General features: G+C 41.1%; 1 protein-coding gene and 1 pseudogene across 2 annotated transcripts in view; one reads left to right on the plus strand and one right to left on the minus strand.

Annotated features, from left to right (window-relative positions):
• The window catches only part of Timm23-ps3 (translocase of inner mitochondrial membrane 23, pseudogene 3), a 31,620-nt pseudogene extending 31,009 nt beyond the window's left edge, over positions 1–611 (minus strand).
• Trpm3 (transient receptor potential cation channel, subfamily M, member 3) overlaps positions 1–18,908 on the plus strand; it is an 884,432-nt gene that overhangs the window by 326,684 nt on the left and 538,840 nt on the right. The window contains exon 1 of one of the 2 annotated variants that reach the window (NM_001354180.1): positions 9,086–9,262. The exons of the other annotated variant lie outside the window; for it this stretch is intronic. Coding sequence (NP_001341109.1) covers positions 9,086–9,262 — 177 coding nt within the window. Of the gene's footprint in view, positions 1–9,085; positions 9,263–18,908 lie in introns of those variants that run through there. 2 annotated transcript variants of the gene reach the window in all.

Raw genomic sequence — 18,908 nt, forward strand, 5'->3', positions numbered from 1 at the left:
TAAGCAACGTTGTATGTGTAGAAAAAACTGAACCTGCCTTATAAATCTTGTAGAAACACGTTTTTAATTGAGTATGTGCCATTTTGGAAGGAAGCTGATAAATGACTATTGGCCATACCAAATGAGTATGGACAGTCTTTGTCTCACTGTGGAGATCTACCTTCTGGAACTACAAAGTGGGAAAGGGAGTGAGAGTCAACAGGGAAAACAAAGACCAGAGCCTCTGAACGACTGCGCTCTCCACTCTCAGGTGTTAAGGTGAATTCTCCAGCATCGCTTCGTCTCTGCTCAGGTTCAACATGTCGAATGCTGGTTTCTTCATGGACAGTCAGAAGAACTTTAACTTCATTCTTGTCTTTTAAAATAGCCACCAGTACTCTTTACCGGTATAGGTAAAATATAGATTATAGAATTGGATGTACCTAGATTTAAGTCTACCTTGCAACATGTGACCTACTGAAAGAATATCAACTTGAGGGACTACTTTTTTGCTCATAATAGTGAAATAATGCTGCAAACTTCCTGAGAGCATTAAGAGGCATAAGCTGTGCTCTTGGTACATAATACTTGTTGTACTTAGTACTCAACAGATTGTCAATCACTTTTGGCATTATCGCAATCAGCTCTATCTGTTTTAAGTATTAAGACTTACAAAAATTATATTAACTACCAGGTAAATTAATAGGGTTTCAAATCCAGTTTACCCTGGCTTCAAGTTTCATGCAGTTTGCATTGATTTTAATCCTCCTTCACAAGGAAAATATATTCAAAATATAAAATTGGCCAACCAACTAAAATCATCTAGTTCCTGAGCTACTATGAATAAGGTTCATCGTTGTTGAAAATAAGATAAGAGAATGATCACAGCAACACATTTTCACACTCGCCTGGGTGCAAATGACCAGAATAAGTAACAAGTACAATAAGTACAATTTTCATTAGCTTTCCTCATGAAATTCCTCTCCGAGGCAGTGCCACCACTTTGAAGATTTTCCAGATCACAGTATGTCCCTGTTTCCCAGGTGAGCAGACCTTATGTTCTAATGTGGTGCTGGCCATCAGTATAAGAGGGTCAACATGCACAAGATTCCGTGTGTGGCTGATATACTCAGCTCTCGTTGATGAGAGCCAGAAGACATTTGCAGGGGTACATATATACTGTTCGACTTGAATGTGTGCATGTGTTACTAGCCCCTGGCCAATGCTTTTCTTAAGCTGCACTGGTAGCAATACATTTTTGAGATTCTATTCAACTGATAGAATTTCTTCAAGCAGGAATTGAAGACTGACAGCTTAAGTCTCACTACCCCACATATATTAGTATATTAATTCATTAGTTCAATACCAATTCGATAACGCTGATGAACTTCATCTAATATAATGTATACACAGAGTGTAACTGTACGTACTTGTTTTGCATACATTTAAGTTTAGAAGAGAGAAAAGACGTGCAGTAACAAACAATATCATAGCTATCAGGAGATTGTGACTCTGAAGTAGTTAAAAATGAACATCTCAAATCTTACACTTTCGGCAAGGCTCCATGGACTCATTAAGATTTTAGAATCATTGCAAAAAAAAAAAAAAATCATTCTCGTTGTGAATGGAAATAATAGGATTTCAAAGCTCAACGTGGATTTTTTTTTTAGCTCCTGGCCTTTTAAATTTGTTGTGCCCTTTATGTGTGTGAGAGTGATTTTTAAACAATAGTCTATTGGTTATTTGAGAATTTCATGTAAGGTATTTTATCTCATTTACCTCCGTCTTTTAGCTCTTCGAAGATCAATTCCCCTTCCCTACCCACTCAGTTTTGTGTCCTTTTTTTTAAGCCATCAAGACCAATGTGTGCTGCCCAAATATTCTTGGTTGTGTGCTCTTCCATCAGAGCACCGTCAGCTTACCCAGGTCCTACTGACTCACCTTCTCCCAGCAGCTACCAGTTGTCAGTAGCTCCTCTGCTGGGGCGGGACTTCCTGCCCAGCTCCCCTCTCCCTGCTGGGGCTTAGTGTGGCTTAGGTTTGCACAGGGCTTGTGTGTGCTGTCACAGTTGCTGTGTCCTAAGGACACTGCTTCCTTAAAGCCATCCACTGCCTCAGGCTCTTTAGACCTTTTATCTCTCTTTGACAATGATCCCTCAGCCTTAGGAGGTGGGAAGTGGCATACATGTTCCAATGAACACGTGTGGTTTTGATTTTTAGTGAGATACGAGCTGTTTGCATATCTTTTAATTTTTTTAATGCAACATGTTTTTTACATGGTAGTTTCATATCTCATTTCTAGATGTGTGGTTGCTTTTCGGTTGCGGGGGGTAGAAGGGGTAGCTGTCAGGAAAGTTGGGTGTGTGTCCAACTTTCTGGTTACCTTCTGGTTCTCTGAAGTGGCTCCTCCTACCTGAATAAGAAAAGGGGAAAGGCAAACTTGAATTTTTATTTATTTTAAAATATCTTTACTTTAATGCTTCTTTCGAATGTATTGTGAACACTCATGCGTTGGCCACATTTATGGTCTAAGTATTCCTCTGTTGCCTTGCTTCCTTAGAGCATCAGCAATGTGCTGGACAGCACTGCGACTTCAGTTAGGTTAACCACAAATTGCTACTATCTGAGCTTTGGTAACAGCAAGGGTCCTCTTCTGTGACCTCTCCATCTATTAATAACTAGATAAATTATAATCTTTTAGTGCAGATAGCCATAAGATGAAGTGGAATTCCCAAATCACCTTATAAATGGTAAAGTTGGGTTATAAGTCCAGGCCATTAGGCATCTGGCTCTTGCTCTTAGCCACTGGGATGAACTACCCAGCAAAACCATTGAACACGGTAACTTATATTAATAATATTTATAATAATTATAGTCATATGCAGTTTTAATTCTATTAGTGTTGTGATAATTGTTTCTATTTTTTCCAAAATATGAAGGTGGACATTATAATAGATTCTGTTTGTGTCAAGAAACTAAGGCTTTGATAACAGATGCAGCTAGTCCAGGGCCATGTAGTGAATCAAAGGTAGAAGAATTGAGTCTCATGTCAGAGCTCTCAGGTGAAGATACACAAAAGGCTGCTTTCCTACTGCCAAAATGAAATTCCCATTAGCCCACTGCAACCTACATAACTTATAAGCCAGATCTAAATTTGTAAAAAGAGGAATTTATACTTAACGATTCTGGTATTCTCTCTCTCTCTCTCTCTCTCTCTCTCTCTCTCTCTCTCTCTCTCTCTCTCTGCATATTTTCTGTGGATGCAGGCTGCTATTATTCCAAGACAACATTGCATAGGCTTAACGATAGAAATTTCGGTAGAGGCTAAATTGTGAATGAATTTCCTTCAAAGCTCCCTAAAAGACCTTTGTGAGAAGAATCTCAAGGGACTTAAGAGGATTAAAACATTACTATATTTTAGGTACCCTGGTTACACAATAGTAGATGCAGGCCTGAAGGGGCTGCATTCTTAGAGCCCTGAAGAGGATGCTCTACTGCATGCCCTGGTGTGAAGAACTGCACGACTGCATGCCCATGCCATGGTGTGAAGAGGGATTGTCCACTGTGGAGAAACAGAGGGCCACATTGTCCTATTTGACTGCAGTCTAGGATGGCATTTGGGAAGACAACTTGACTTCGAAGTCACGAAGAGATACGTTTCACCCCAGCCTTAAGAAGAGCCTCTGTCGATTGTAGCCACTCAACTATGCAATAGTGGGGAGTAGGCAGAGAAAACAACTTGGTACTGGGGGGAAAGTAGAGTAGTATGAAAATATCTCATTAGGATTCTTTTCATTTTTATGTAAAGCAAATGCTTCTTGGGCTAGTTTTAAAAATGAGTAATTTATTTTAATATAGTTTAATCTATTTCAAAATCTATTAACCATAAAAGAATCCCAAAGGGGGAAAATCATTTAATCTATTTGAATAACAGCATATTTGGAAATAATTAATAACAGTGTTATAGATCAGTGGGGTCTATAATGAGAATTCATATTTTAAAGGATACTGTAGAAACATCAGAGAAATCCTAGAATTTGTATAGCTCTGAGTATAGTTAAAAAGAAAAGAAGCATTTTAAAAAACACATGGGTCTCAGACAAAAATCAAATTACCATGATGTTCTCAACACAAATGATCTTTTTGACAAAACTATAGAACTGGCAGAACACAAAAGAGCCATGAACTTCATGAGTGTGAAGAAATGACTCAGGAGCTAACATTGCTCTCTACTCTTCTAGAGGAAAAGAGAGAAGTTTCCTATACCCACATTAGCATCTCATAATCATCAGCTCCAGGGGATGCAAGGTTGTCTTATGAACTTTATGAGCACACACAGGCACACACACACACACACACACACACACACACACTATACTTCACAAGCACACTCACTTAAAGAAACATCCATGGGTTGAGGCCAGTAAAGGGAATGTTAAGACTAGTACAGAATTTTGAAGTAGAGAAAGATAACTATGGAGGCACCCTTGTCTGGTTTCAATACTTCTCCTGAATGCTGGTGTATCATCTACCCTATGCAGACCATACTCAAAAAAAATTAGCTCTTGAAACATACATACAATTAATGTTCAAATGCCCAATGATTTCAATGGTATAGTAACAGAGTGTACAAAATTATTTCAGAGCATTTTGTGTTCTTACTTTTCTATTGCTGGGAAGGTACACCATGACCAAGGCAACTTCTAGAAGAGTTTATTGTCTTCCGAGTACCTACTAAGACTGCTCATTAAGCCCTGCCTACAACACTCAAATGCTTTCCTAATCCTAAGTCTCAAAGTCTTCCACATTCCTCTAAAAGCAGCACGATCAGGCCGGTTACTCCTTGGTACTAAAAACTTGTGTCTTAGTGACTTTTCTATTACAGAAAAGACACACCATGACCAAGGCTACTTATAGAAGACTTCATTGGGGCTCATAAGTTTCAGAAGGTTAGAGTTCATGACTAGTTTGGCACTGAAAACAGTTCTGAGAGCTTACCTCTTGTCCACAAGCATTAGACAAAAAGAATGAGGAACAGAAAGAGAGACAGACAGAAACAGAGACAGACAGAGACAGAGAGATAAAAGAATGGCATTGGCTTAGAAACCTCTATCCCTGGTGACATACTTCTTTCATTAAGAACACACTTAATCATTCACAAACAGTTCAACCAATCGGAGGCCAATATTCAAATTTATGAGCCTATGGAGGTCAGTCTCATTCAAACCACCACAGTGTGTGTGCTGGCTAGTTTTTGTCACCTTGACACAAACTGGGGTATTTGGAAAAAGGGAACTTCAGTAGAGGCACTGCCTCCATTACAGGGGCCTGTGTGCATGTCTGTAAGGCATTTTCTCGATGAATGATCCCCAACTCACTGAATGTGGTGCTACCATGAACAGATGCTTCTGAACTCTGTAAGAAATCAGGCTGAACCAGCCATGGAGAGCAAGCCAATAACCACAGTTCCTGTGTTGTCTCTGCTTCAGGTCCTGCCTCCAGGTTATTATCATGACTTCCTGCCTGAGCCTCCCTGAATGAAGAACTATTAGCTATAAACCAAATAAACCCTTTCCTTCCTTTTGCTTTTGGTCACGTAGGTTTTCATAGTAATAGAAAACACGCTAGGACAGGGTGGTTTGCATAAAGCACTTGAGAGGGAGGGGTCTGAACCTTCTGATCTGCCTGTTCCTTGTGCCTATTTCCTTGTTCCTCGGGTTTTCAAATTAGTCCTTCTATATCAGAGGGATATCAAGAAGACTCAATATGATACAATGTTCTATCAGACTTGACTTCCCTGGAGGGGACATAATCTTGAAAAATAAAATATATGAAAGGCTTAGTAACGACACAGAGACTGAGCTAAAAAATTACCAATGGGACGACGGATTGCATAGTCTAAAGAGAATGAAAATATGTTGGAAGACACACTTTAGAATGCAAAAAAATTTAACACAACCGAATTGCTACTTTTAGGAATACTGAAGTGTAATCTGATCATGTAAACACTCATGGTCATAATATCTAAAACGAGTGTTTTGGGTGTGTGAGACTCTATCTGCTTTGGCCAGGCTACTACTTCTCTGCTTTTACCTCTTAGAATCCTCTCTTAAAGCATAGGAGGCTTATTCTGGGGAGGGGGCATTTTTTCTAAATGAGAAAGGGGTCTTGAGAACCTCTCTTTAGATATTTGACAGCAAATAATCCTGGCACAAATTACTCCAATGTTGGGATGCCGCCTCCATAAGCCATTCGTCCTTTGATCTTCATCTCCTCTGCATAGCCTCTAAATCCACTCCCTGAAGGTTTTGTGCCCATCCTTCTAATTACTGTTAGAGTGACTGTGACACCTCCCTGCTTCCTCAGGCTTCCTCATTTCACAAAACCCCTAACTATGTCTCTGACTAAAGTTAGTTTTAAAATTTTAAAGGAGTTAGAGGATCAAAGACCGTGGTTTCAAAAAGATGCTTTCTTTTCTTATCTTTCTTTTTTTATTTTATTTTATTTTATTGTAGTGTTTCTAACACTTTGAAAGTGAGAGACAAGGTTAGGCAATTGTAATGTCCTTGCCTTTCCCCAAGGACTAAGTTCTCAAGTTAAGGAATGACTTAAAGACCTTTAGTAACGAAGAAATGCTGTCTCCTTGTAAGCTGCTCACTCAAGGCAGTATTTTGCTCTCTGTTGACTACCATTCTGTAAGGAAAGCCCCATTGCCTTTGCAGGATTGTTTTACTTCATTTATTAAACTGCATGACTCATAGAAGCATCCAGGTTTAATTCCCTTTGCTTGATCTCATTGCCTGGTACCGCATATATACACACAAAGTATCCTTAGTGAGAAATACCAGTGGGTTACCAATGTGGAATCAATCAGGAGATGCTACCTAGAAGATGAACCACAGTGGAGGTGGCTTGGACCATGCCAAGCACTGAATTCAATGCCTTACTACCATTAGCTCGTTTGGTTTCACGAACCCCCTGCATGTGTAGTTGTTTGTCTCCATTTCAGAGATAAAAGATTCCAATGCACAGAAGAGATGAGAAAACTGCCCAAGGTCAGAGTCAGGATTTCATTTTGAACTCTAAAACCAGATTTTAGGATTTAGGAGGTTAAGCAAACCTCAGTGACATGCCACACCTATATGTGAGGGACTTATCCCCATCTTTTATTGCAATTCTTATATCAGATTAAAGGACCAAAAAAGTCAAGGTAAAGGTTTTATTGTTGTTGATATATGTATATATATATGTATATATGTATGTATGTATGTATGTATATATATATGAACAGAAAGTGTATCTTTACAGCTCAGTAAAATGACACTAATCCAGGCTCCAGTTTTGTTATCTATGCTATACACCACTGATTTCTTTGGACATCACTTGCTTAATCTGCAAAATAGAAATATTATAATAGCATCTGCTTTGGATGCTGTTATACTGTCATTACTATGAACTTACATGATGAAGAGGGCCCAATACCGTGCCTGACATCCCAGCTGTTAGCACTTCAAAGTGTCCTTCTCCCCATTGTGGATCCATTGTGGATATAGGATGGTGACAGAAAATGAACCGTGTGAGGTTTCTGCTACATTGATACTGCTTTGATAGAGATTAATCCGATGCACGATTATTTTTATGTTCAAGTCGGTGGTTCTGTACGGCTCAGCATCTCTGACTCTGGAGCACTTTAGGGAATGGCGCAGTGATGCAGGTGTCAGGTATTGCTACACTCTTTGTTCTTGTCCCTAAAAGGCAGCCTTATATCACATCTGTTCTAACCCCTCTGGATTTTATCCCAGAATACATAGTAGTCGCGGGAGTGGGAAGGGGAGGGGGAGTTACCCATTTCTTCTGGTTAATTAAAAATGAAAAATCTCTACAGTCACAGGGAAGGAAAAAGGTGGAACTTTTAAGTTCCCTAGAAACGCTTGAAGGGTGGGGGTGTGGGAAGTCTCCTGGGCAGAGTCTTTTGTCAGCACTACCACTAAACGTTAACGTCTGGGGAGAGTGGGTAGTCCAAGTAAGGCGGTGGACAGGGTCACCCTCTGCCCCAACCCAGCCTTCCTGAGTGTCCCTTCTTTAAGTGAAACTGGCCAATTTCTGCCTTTAGATAGAAAAGTTCTTTATCTCTTTCACCATGGAAGCTTTAAAAACTGTCTGCTCCAGTGCAGCTACACTTTTGTAAAGCCTCCTTCGAAAATTACTGGAAAGAAGGAAACACTTAAGGAAACCATTTTTTGACATTATTCTGTAGGGCACTTTAAGGGTTAAACTTTGTTGTAGAGACGGTCTATCCTGTGGGGATATCCCCCAATTTAGAAACTACTACTGCTAAAAAGGTAAGCCACAAATGCCTTCTTTTGCACAGCTGTCTATGACAGGAATAACTCCTTGTTCCCCATGTGTGTATGTGCGAGTTTGACTCCGTCTCTGACCGTTCATCATCTACACGGGGCTTATATCAGGGTGAAGACTGTCAATCACAGCTAATAAAAGACTTCAGAACACAGCAGGGATCTCCTCTTACTATAGATCCATTTTACGATAGCTCTCAATTTATTATGTCACACAAATCAAAAAGGAAGCGTTTATCTTATCATTCAGAGGCATCCCTTCTCCCTCCCGGTGTCCTAGCCCCTCCCCCTGCGCCAGTTTCCAGCCCCTCAAAGATGCTTTGTGCAAGAAAGTACAAGTTCTCCTTCTGGATTCATTTTTGTTCTTTTTTGCTCTCCTCCTGGCTCCCCCCCTCCCAAAACAGGAGAGCAAAGCAAATGGCCCGGGTTCCCCCCCAACGCCTGACCTGTGTTTGCGGGAGGAGAGCAGGAGAGGGAGCGCGCATTCTGGAGCAGGTTCCTCTGACTCCGACCACAGGCTGTTTTGTGCAGGCTGTCCCTCTCCTTCGAAATCAAGCATCCCCTCCCCGAAGCAGCAGGCAGTGTGCCTCCATTCGGCCACATTTGGTATGCATGAGCACGGCTGCAGGGAGAGGGGAGGTGGCTTTCTTAAGAAGGTTCAGGGGCTCAGGAAACGCCACTTGACTAGACTCCCAAGTTCCAGGAAGCCACTGCCCTAATGGAATTTGCAGGTGTGGAGATGACCATGGGATGCCAGGGCCGTGGGGGACCGTTTATTTTCTAGGCACTGCCCAGATTTGCAGTTTCTTATCTTCCCGGTGGAATTTGGAAGGGGTCATGAATCAGACTGATGCTTCTCGACCCCTAAATTGGACCATCCGGAAGCTATGCCACGCAGCCTTTCTCCCATCTGTCAGACTTCTCAAGGTACTGTAACTTGCTGCTTTGAATGGCTCTTACTCTGCTTTTCAGGTCGAAACGCCCAACTTCGCACTTGGGCTGGGACGCCAGTTCTGGGGCGTGAGAATGCATGCAGTTCTGGCTGTATTACCCATGGCCAGAGAGAGTTCCCAACACCCCTACCCCACCCCTACCCCCACCCAGCCTAGAGGATGGCCTGAGCCACACTAGGGAATTAGATATGGTCTCAGGGATGGGGCTACCTGTATGCATCCCCACCTTTTCTTAACCATTAGCCTGCCGAACAATTAATTCTCTTTTTGGGAGGATGACAATAACAGTGGGCATGAAATCCCTTCCTCCCCTGCATTTGGCTTCAGAGCTCATTTTCTTTCCCTGGGGAAGCCCTTCGACCCACTTTTCCTTAAATGGAACCTGAGAGAACAAAGGATTCTCCTCATTTTAAAAGCTCCCCGACTAGGTGGTCAGTCAGGTAGAGACAAAGGAAGGATGAACGTTATTCCATAGTGACTTTCTAAAGGCAGGGTCATTTGTATCTCTTGGTCTCTGGACTGGAGTCAGTGTGAGAAAGTATCGTTTCGCATATATTGAAGGAAGCCCTCTCTAGCTCTGAGTTACACAAAAGATTCCTACTACACCTGCGCTGTAGTTGCTAGTTGTGTCCACAGTGTTTCTGTTTCTGGAAGCAAATGCGTTGAAGAGGCTGAGAAAGTCCTCACAACTCCTTGGGAATCCACCTTCATCCTCTGCCTGACAGAGAAGGACACAAAGTGTGAAGATGTGGAAGAGTATTGCTTAAAAAAGAAAAACGTGCTAACCCTTGGGGTTGGGGGTTGGGAGTGCGAGTATACAGCGGAATGTTCCACATTAAAGTTTGCCAGGCAAGGCAAGCCCTTAATTCTCTTTTTCCTCTTATATATGATCTTCTGATTTAATTACTAGTGACCGTAGAGGGAATTGGCTACAACAGAGGAATGATGGATTAGCCCTGAATGAATCACTCCGACTTTTTTTTTTTGGAGGTGGTATTTGGTTAAATTTGATGTGAACAGATAATTCTAAATAGCTAAGTGGCACCTCCTTACCAAATATGACCCATTGTCTGAGTTTCCCTGACCTTGTTAAACACAACTGGTATTAACTTTCACTAAGTGTGCCTCCAAGTGCCCTTCAAACCTCATCTTATGGTTGTCATGACAATGACTTGCTTCCTAAGGGATATTTGGAAAGGAGAGCAAAGGAGAGCATTTGAGGGCATAGGGAGTGGTAGGAAATTCTGTACTTATGGGCGTTTTTACTGTATTGGAGCAACATGTGTAATCGAGCATGAAAAAGAGTGAGGGCAGAGAATTAACAAATGAATGTGAATTTCCCTCCAGATTTAGTAGTCAATCAAGACTAGGGAAAAGATTTTTTTTTTTTTTTTGGCAAATTCACTCTGACTAAGAAAGTGAAGTTCTGTGATACCTTGTGTAATAAGAACCACCTTTTTCAGTTAATGCCACTCACTGGCTTGAACCCAAAGTGATGCTTTTTAACTCATCTTAACAGTTTCATGTATATATTATTAATGAATTCTCAATGTATTATTAATTAATGCTCATTTTTAAAATAGAAACGGTTATTAATATACTCTTCACAAAGCCAGGAGAGAAGTTTGTATTTGAGCTAGATCACTTATTTTTAGAAGAACTCTGTCATCCTTTAAAATTGAACACACACATACACATACATTCACATGCACACACACACATGCACACACACACACACATGCACACACACACACATGCACACGCACACATACAGGATAGCCAGGAGACCAGAGCTCGTATTCCCATCTAACTGCACCCTTCCATTATTCCATCTACTAATGTGGCACTTGATAACACTCCATCTCCTAAAGGGCATTAGTAAGCCTCCTTTTGCTGATTGCAGTATCTGTAAGAGGGGATGTGTTTTATTAGAGAACTTTCTCTCTAAATGACCTCTGTGTGCTTGAGAGTGTAGCTACCCCGTGAGACTTCAGATGGTAAGCACATTTCAAAATCTTATGAGGAAAATAAACAGATGCCACATCCTTTCAGCAGTAGGCAGGCAGAAGTACCAACTTCTTTTGGTGCTCACCACTGAACCATCCAGCTGCTTTTGAATGTGAGCAAACGTGCCATCCGCATGAACACAATGGTGTGTGTTTCCCCCTCTGGATTATTGTTGCCCATTTTTGCTCTATTAAGTACCTGTTCATCCTCCAGCTGCTTTTCTCTTCCCAGTCCAAACTGGAAGCTCATGAGTAATAATTTGCATCTTTGGTAATGTTCTTCTTGTCTCAGGCTAACTATTAGACATTTAATAATGATTTTTCCCGCAGTTCATTGCTTACTTGCTACTTCCTCATCTGTTCACCTTTGACTCCACCCCCTCCCCCACTCTACCATCAGCATGTTAATAATGGTGGATGGGTTCTCTGAATACCCAGATTTAATGAAACACTTAGGTAACAAAGCCAATTCTCCCATCCAACAGGTAAATTTTGCTTCTCTTCCAACTGTCCTGATGTTCTTTGCCCTCTCTGATGCCCGGTGACTTATCAGGAAATGCAGTGTGTGTCACTGTGGCCTGATTAGATTCAGCTAAATGCAGATCTCTCGCCAATTCCAACAGTCTAGGTTCAAGCTGATTTCCCTTCTATTCTTTTCCTTGAGAATGATTTGGGTATGTTTATTTATTTATTTTTTGCTAACCTATTTTGGTACTGTATGGATAGTCAGAAATGGTTACACACACACACACACACACACACACACACACCACCCCCCCACACACAGACACACAGACACACACAGACACACACAGACACACAGACACACACACACACACACACACACACACTACTTTCCCATGTCCTGATAGAAATGGGTCGCTAATGAATAAGAGGGAGACAATAGCCCTGACACATGACTAAACCCAGCAAGTGTTAGAATGAACTTATTATTCCATCTGGAAACATTTCATGTGGGTCTTTTTGGCCCACCCCAAAACAAATTTTGAACATGCCCACTGCCTCTCACTCTGAATTTGGAGCTTCATTTTGAAATAGCACTTGGAAATGCTTGTCTGGACTGGCACAGGGTAAGGGTAGGCAAAAGGCAGAGCCTGCTTTGAAATGGATGCCTTGCAGATGGGACCCTTTCCAGGTGACTTCTGTGCTGCTGTGGCTTGCTTCTTCCTTATGTGGTTCAAGACTTCATTGTAGCATTAATCACACACACACACACACACACACACACACACACACACACACACGACTTTGATTCCAGTGACAGAATGTTCTTAGCATATTTCATATTCATTATCAGGTCTGTCTCTGCCATTGTTTTATTTAGGAGATTTTATTTTGGTAACTTGTGTTGGGTTTGAAGTTTATTTTTAGAGCAAAGAGTTTTCTTAGAAGTGGAGTCTTGGCACGCTTTTTGAAGCTTCTGAAAAATGGGTTGCACTGGAGCAAAAGGAAGAGCTATGTAGCACTCTCAATAAAAACATTTATGTCAATTCATTAATGAAGAGAATATAATGAGTATAACTCTAAAGACTTTGGACACTTTACATTGAGCAAGGGTATGATTTGAAGGAGCAATGTCCAAAATAGAATAAAAGAGGGGATCAGCGATTAAGAGCACTTGCCGCCATTTTAGATGGCCACAGTTTGGTTCCTAACACTCTTCCAGACCCAGGGGATCCAACACCCTCTTTTGGCCTCAATGAGTCTTTCTCTCTCTCTCTCTCTCTCTCTCTCTCTCTCTCTCTCTCTCTCCCTCCCTCTCTCTCTCTCTCTCTCTCTTTCTCTCTGACTGTCTCTCTGTCTCTCTGCCTCTCTGTCTCTCTCTCTGTCTCTCTCTGTCTCTCTCTGTCTCTCTGTGTCTCTCTCTCTCTGTCTGTGTGCGTCTGTGTATATGGTATATATTTGGCTTTGAGACAGGGTCTCTTTATGTGTCACTACCTGTCCTAGAACTCACTATGTCAACCAAGCTGACCTTAAATTCATAGAGGTCCACCTACCTTAGTCTCCCTCCCAAGTGCTGGGGTAAAAGGCATGCACCCTCACAGCTGGCTTTAATCTTTTAAACATACATAATAAATTATACTTCAGAAAGTTAGGTTTCACTGTGTTTAATTTCCATTGTCTTTTCTAGCCAGCTCTGTGACCTCAAGGCTACATAGTCTCTCTGTAACATGGAGTTCCTTTTAAAAATGAAGGGTTTCAGTCTTGAATAGCTCCCATGGTGACCCCCTATGGGGAGGCCCGCATGCTCCCTGGGAATGGAAGAACACAGTATATCTGGGCTGAAAGAATTGGAATATTCTAGTGGGAAAAAAAGAAGTGAAAAATAAATAGTGAGGTTCAAAGCACATAGGATCTTGTCTACTAAAAAAACTGCATTTGATTGTTATTCGCTATCCCCAAACAGATGGGTTAATGTCTGCAGTGATGACGGCCAGATTCACTATTATACTTTGGCTGTAGAATCTAGACCTGGTGAGACATCGTTAAGTGGAAGATGAATTGTGAGATTAGAGACCTGGAGACCCTCTAAGAACCTGAGAGAAGACCAGAGTAGCAAAAGTAGATTGATTAGGGGGCTTGCTATGTTGATTATTAATGTCTGAAGGAAGAACCTTAAAGAGTCTTTGAGTTTCCATCTTTGGTATTAGATTGATTGGTCAGATTGGTCCCAGAATCTAAGAACAAAGGTCACAAAGAAGGGCAGAACTATTCTGTGGGCCACTTGGTGATCAAGAAAGATGTCACCTGCTGATGTTAATTAGTCAGAGACGGAAGTCAGCAATGTGCTTCTCAGTCTCACTCATTTCGTGGATTATAGGTCCCGTTAAAGCTGCAGTAGCATAACTTTGAAGTAAATGACACACACTTCTTGTAGTGTCATGTCCATGTTACTAGACTATAGTATGATGTTAACCAATCATGTTAAACCATGTATCATGTCACCAATTCATGTCCCTCCTGGCAGCACAGTGGACTCCAGCCAATAGTTGTTTCAATTTTCCTTCCTGACTTTTACATATTAGAGCTAAGGTTTTACCTGGGTAGCTAAAGGGAATTACTTGGTAGAGCAGTGACTGAGCTCATATCAGGACTGATGTTTTAGGCTCTGTGCCTCCTTATAACGTTGTGCCATGCTCATCAGCCTCTTCCCAAAGCAAAGCAAGAGCCGGCTGAGAGATTCGTGTCTATCATTGTTAATGGTGGTCCTTCCAGAAAAACGCTGCTCCTTAATACTTTGAGGTTCCCAACAACCAGTTCTATGGGGGTTCATTCCAACCTCATAATCTCATGCTAAGATTACAGCCATGAGCTACCATACCCAACTTTCAATTTGTATTTTAAGTGGCTGACCTCCAAAGGTCTTCCAATCCCATCTGAGATTCAGGATTTTCTCTGAGAAGTAGAAAAAGAGCAAACTGTAGATCTTTGCCTAATGAGGACAGACCACAAATGAACCTTAGTAGCGAGCAAGAGTTAACTTCAAGACATCAATTAAAACACCCCCTCCCTATTCATTCTATCTGTACATGACGAAATTATGATGATGTGGACTCAGGGAGTTTGCTGTGGATAAAGAACAATTGTTTTTTAGGAAAATAAGGTGTTTTGTTAAACAGACTTTTAATGCTGCACATAAAGAAACCTTTGTCTTTCCATCTCATAAGATGTCAGTCTCCAAATCCTTTAAGAGAAAGTAAGAAAGTAATGATGAAAGCAGGAGAATGTGGCCAGGCTAAAAGCTCCAAGGGCTGTCAGATGCACTTCAGATGGTGACTTCCACTCATGGTGCACCCTATACCAGGTGACTTGGCTTTTGGGGAACTGTTCCCAGACAGCCTGAGGGGAATTTCTGCAGCCAGAAGAAACGTTTTTGTTGGTCCAGAAAGTTCTGTCTCCTCTATTGTGGATAGAAGAAGGAAACTCTGTGGTAGTGGGGATGAGGAAGGAAATTGTTGGGATGTCTAAGTCCAGGCCCACTTCACTCAGAGAAGTGAGGGGTCCAGCAATGCTCCTGCCAAGCTCTGGCTCTGCCTTTTGTGGTGACTTCCTGCAGTATGGCTTCTAGGCCTACCCTCTCCTGGCCGCTAGTATAACCTCAGCTGGCACCAGAATTCTAGACAGTTAGATTACCTCTTTCCTTTTGACTATCTGACACAAATAAGTCTATTAATCCAAAGCATTCAATAAATGCATATTGAATAATCAGAAAAAATGAATCAATGGTAAAAGATACGTGAAATCTTAAGGCTAACCATAATCTGGTGAGCCTCCGAAGAAAGCAGGTTTTCCAGTCTCAAAGGAATTGACTCGGTAAGTAAGAAAAGTTCTAGAACTCGCAGTTTACCCAGTTCTAGGCCCAGGAATCTGCATTTTATCCAGCTCTCACAGTGAGCCAGTCACCCACAGCTCTTATTAAGAGTGGACACCACATTGAGGAAGCAGAGCTGGGGGGAACTTAATTCAGTGGCCCAGCTTTGGATGGCATCTGGGCTGAGCAGGTTTTGTGTTAGTCAGCAGTGGGGAGCAAAGGGTTTGAAGTAAACAGTTCACAGGTTTTCAAAATTTAATCACAAAAGATCATGTACAGAGAGAAATAAATTGAGTTCGGCTGCCCTGCTTTGGCTTGCAGATAATGTAGCGCTGTAATCTGAAGAGATGTTTGTCCTCATTCCTTTAATTTTCTGCTTATTTATATGATCACTTCTCGGTTTTTCTTTTGCATGGCTAGATCATGCGATAGAAGTTTACATTTTTATGTCTCCTTAAGTTTATTTGAGATACGGTTGTGAGCAGAGCTCGTATGGTTATAAGTCACTCTTAATAATTAAGATTGTCTTATATGCCCATACGACTTGAAGATTGCAATGGGCATTCTGCATGCCCTTTAGATTGAAATGGTATTGGCTAACACCCTGATGGGCAGCCATAACCGACACCCACAGTGAGAAAGGCACCAGCATCCTACCAGGCCTTCACCATAATCACCGAAGCATCCAGTGATTCTAGACTAGCAGGGGGCAAAAGAGAACACTCAGTGCTTCTGTTTGAAAAAAAACATATTCGATTTAAAATTAAATCCATTCCTGTGTTTTTTTCAGTGGTGCCTTATATTAAAAATTATATATGGGGGGGTAGAACTAACCAAAACTGTATCTTTTTTTCCTGAACACATGATTTGATTTTGGTCATTTTGAATGGGAGCTTTATGTTTTATAACACAGAAAGTTGGTAGTTAAGAGCATTTGGGAATTCTTCTCCACACATTGGCTCCGGTCTACTTCATGTCCAGACACATATACCGTGGAATTGTAGTTTGGAGACAGTATCGATCTATGGTATTTCTTTTCCTATAAATATTTTTTCAAGGGTTACTGTAAATGTATAAATGTAGACATATTATAGGGAAATAGATTCTGGATGGGTTAAGGCAGTAAGAAAGGAGAAAAAGGGAAAGGGATAAAGTTCCTTTCACGGAGGATGACACAGAGACTTTAAAGAAAGAATCCTAGCCTGGCTCTCCCTGTCCCTGTGGCCCTTGCTGAATTAGACAAGCTCCTCCTGAGTCTTCTATTCTTTGGGTTTTCTTCTGTTTGCAAGAGTCACTTGCATCAGATCATCCAGCTAGAAAACCTAGGTCATTGCCTTTTTGCCTTACTTTGTTTAATCCTTACATAATCTGACAATTAACCCTGCCAGATTTTCTTCTGTCTCTGATCCGCCCCCTTCTGTCTATTCCTAGTTCCCAGTTTTGGCCTCTCTTGTTTCTTGGGCCCAAAATACTATAACTGTATCCAGTCTTGTCCACCTGAAATCATTCCTTCCCACACCCCCAAGAACAGTTCATTTAAGATACAACAAAGCTGAGGCTGGGGTATGCCTTTGTCTGCTGTTCTTTGGTGGTTCTCTATGTTCTATTGAATACAATCTGAACTTCTTGACCCAGTAAATAATGTCCCCAGTGATCTGGCCTCTGATACTTCTCTGACTTCCTATTTTGCTCTATTTGTGGAACTCTTTATAGTTGGTCTTTTTGCACACGTGATTTCCATACCTGGAAAGTCTAACCAATTTCTCCTCACCAACTTCTGTCCATTATTAAATGCTCAATACAGTTGAGTAGAATGTGTCCAGAAAAGTATCTCCTGAGAAACAAATGGCCCTCCCCTCCTCTGCATGCTTATAAAAACAATTACTGTTCCCTCTCCCCACCCAACCCCAACACTGAAGATCTTCTCAAAGTCAGGAATTCTATTTTATTCAGTTTGCTCTAAGTGGCGCTGGGTGGAGAACCTGAGACACAGTAGGTATGAAATGAACTTGCTTGAGTTGGTAACAGTTGGCAGAAATGAAGTCATGTGCTAGGTTCAAGCATAAGATGTTGCTACTTAGAAAATGGAATGTCGGTGCAGTCCCCTGGAATTTTTGGACAATTAAAGAATATTGAAGTTATTTACTTTGTGTGTTGCCTACACCAGAAGATTAAATAATTGAATGAATTAAATAAGCAGCCCAGTACTTAGAGCAGTGCATTACCTAGTGAAAGCACAGTGAAGTGGCTGTGAACACAACAAGACACTAAGTAGTTCAGACCAGGTGCCTGTTTTAAGAATATTTACTGAAAGAAAAGTGAGAAATGAAATTACATCATTTATTGATTGTGTTACAGTGGATGCAGTCCTTCATTTAGTGAGCTAATAGAATTTATTTCCTTTAATAATGTTCTTGCCTGGGTTATGCTGTAAACTAAAGAAAGTAATATTAGAAAGAGAACACTGCTAATCCTGTTGTGACCTCTCCTGGTTGACCTTTAACTGAGTGTCTGGCAAATATCTAGAGATAACGACATAGGCACTGTCCTACTGAAATATTTGAGTGCATCAGCGTACGTGTGATTTGAGATTTGCTTTTCTGATACATTATGCTATTTTATTACATTAGTTACTCTATATCAATGTCAAGTGGAAATTTTAGTTTATCATGTTCCCATAAAGAAAACAATATCGATGAAAATAACTACCTTGTTGAAGACATTACAATTCTTAAAAAATAATTCCACTGTTGGTTAAATTTGATAACACATGTGACTAGATAAAAGTTATGTAACTACCTGTGGGATTATGTCTGTCTCCTTGCTGGATGAATGTGTTGACGAAGAGTGAGCCATCAGATAACAATTGTTGGCCCTGCAGTGGCTTGAAGGATCCTGGACCATGGGATCTGGCAGTACGCGTGCACAGATGTGGGATGCTTTGAGTGCTTCCTTTCAAGCTCAGTACAACTGATGTCCTGAGCATTCAGACCTCCATAAGACCTGGAGCATTACCTTTGGTTTCCACATACTATTTAAAAAGCAGAGTCTCCATTGTTCTAATCAAAACTGTCTCCACACATTGAGAAGTTGGAAGTAAAACGTCATCCAAAGTTAACAACAGCTTCTCTAAAAGTCCATGTTGAAGACAGGTATTTTAAGTCTTGGTTGGGTTATTTGCTTTTTGTAGACTCTCAAGAGATCATTCCTAGACTTGGGAAGAGAATGCTCAGACGTTAGATGTTTCTGTTTCACAAGAGGCTGAAGTTCACCTTACATTG

Source organism: Rattus norvegicus, chromosome 1, assembly GCF_036323735.1.
Source record: "Rattus norvegicus strain BN/NHsdMcwi chromosome 1, GRCr8, whole genome shotgun sequence".
Lineage (NCBI taxonomy): Eukaryota > Metazoa > Chordata > Mammalia > Rodentia > Muridae > Rattus > Rattus norvegicus.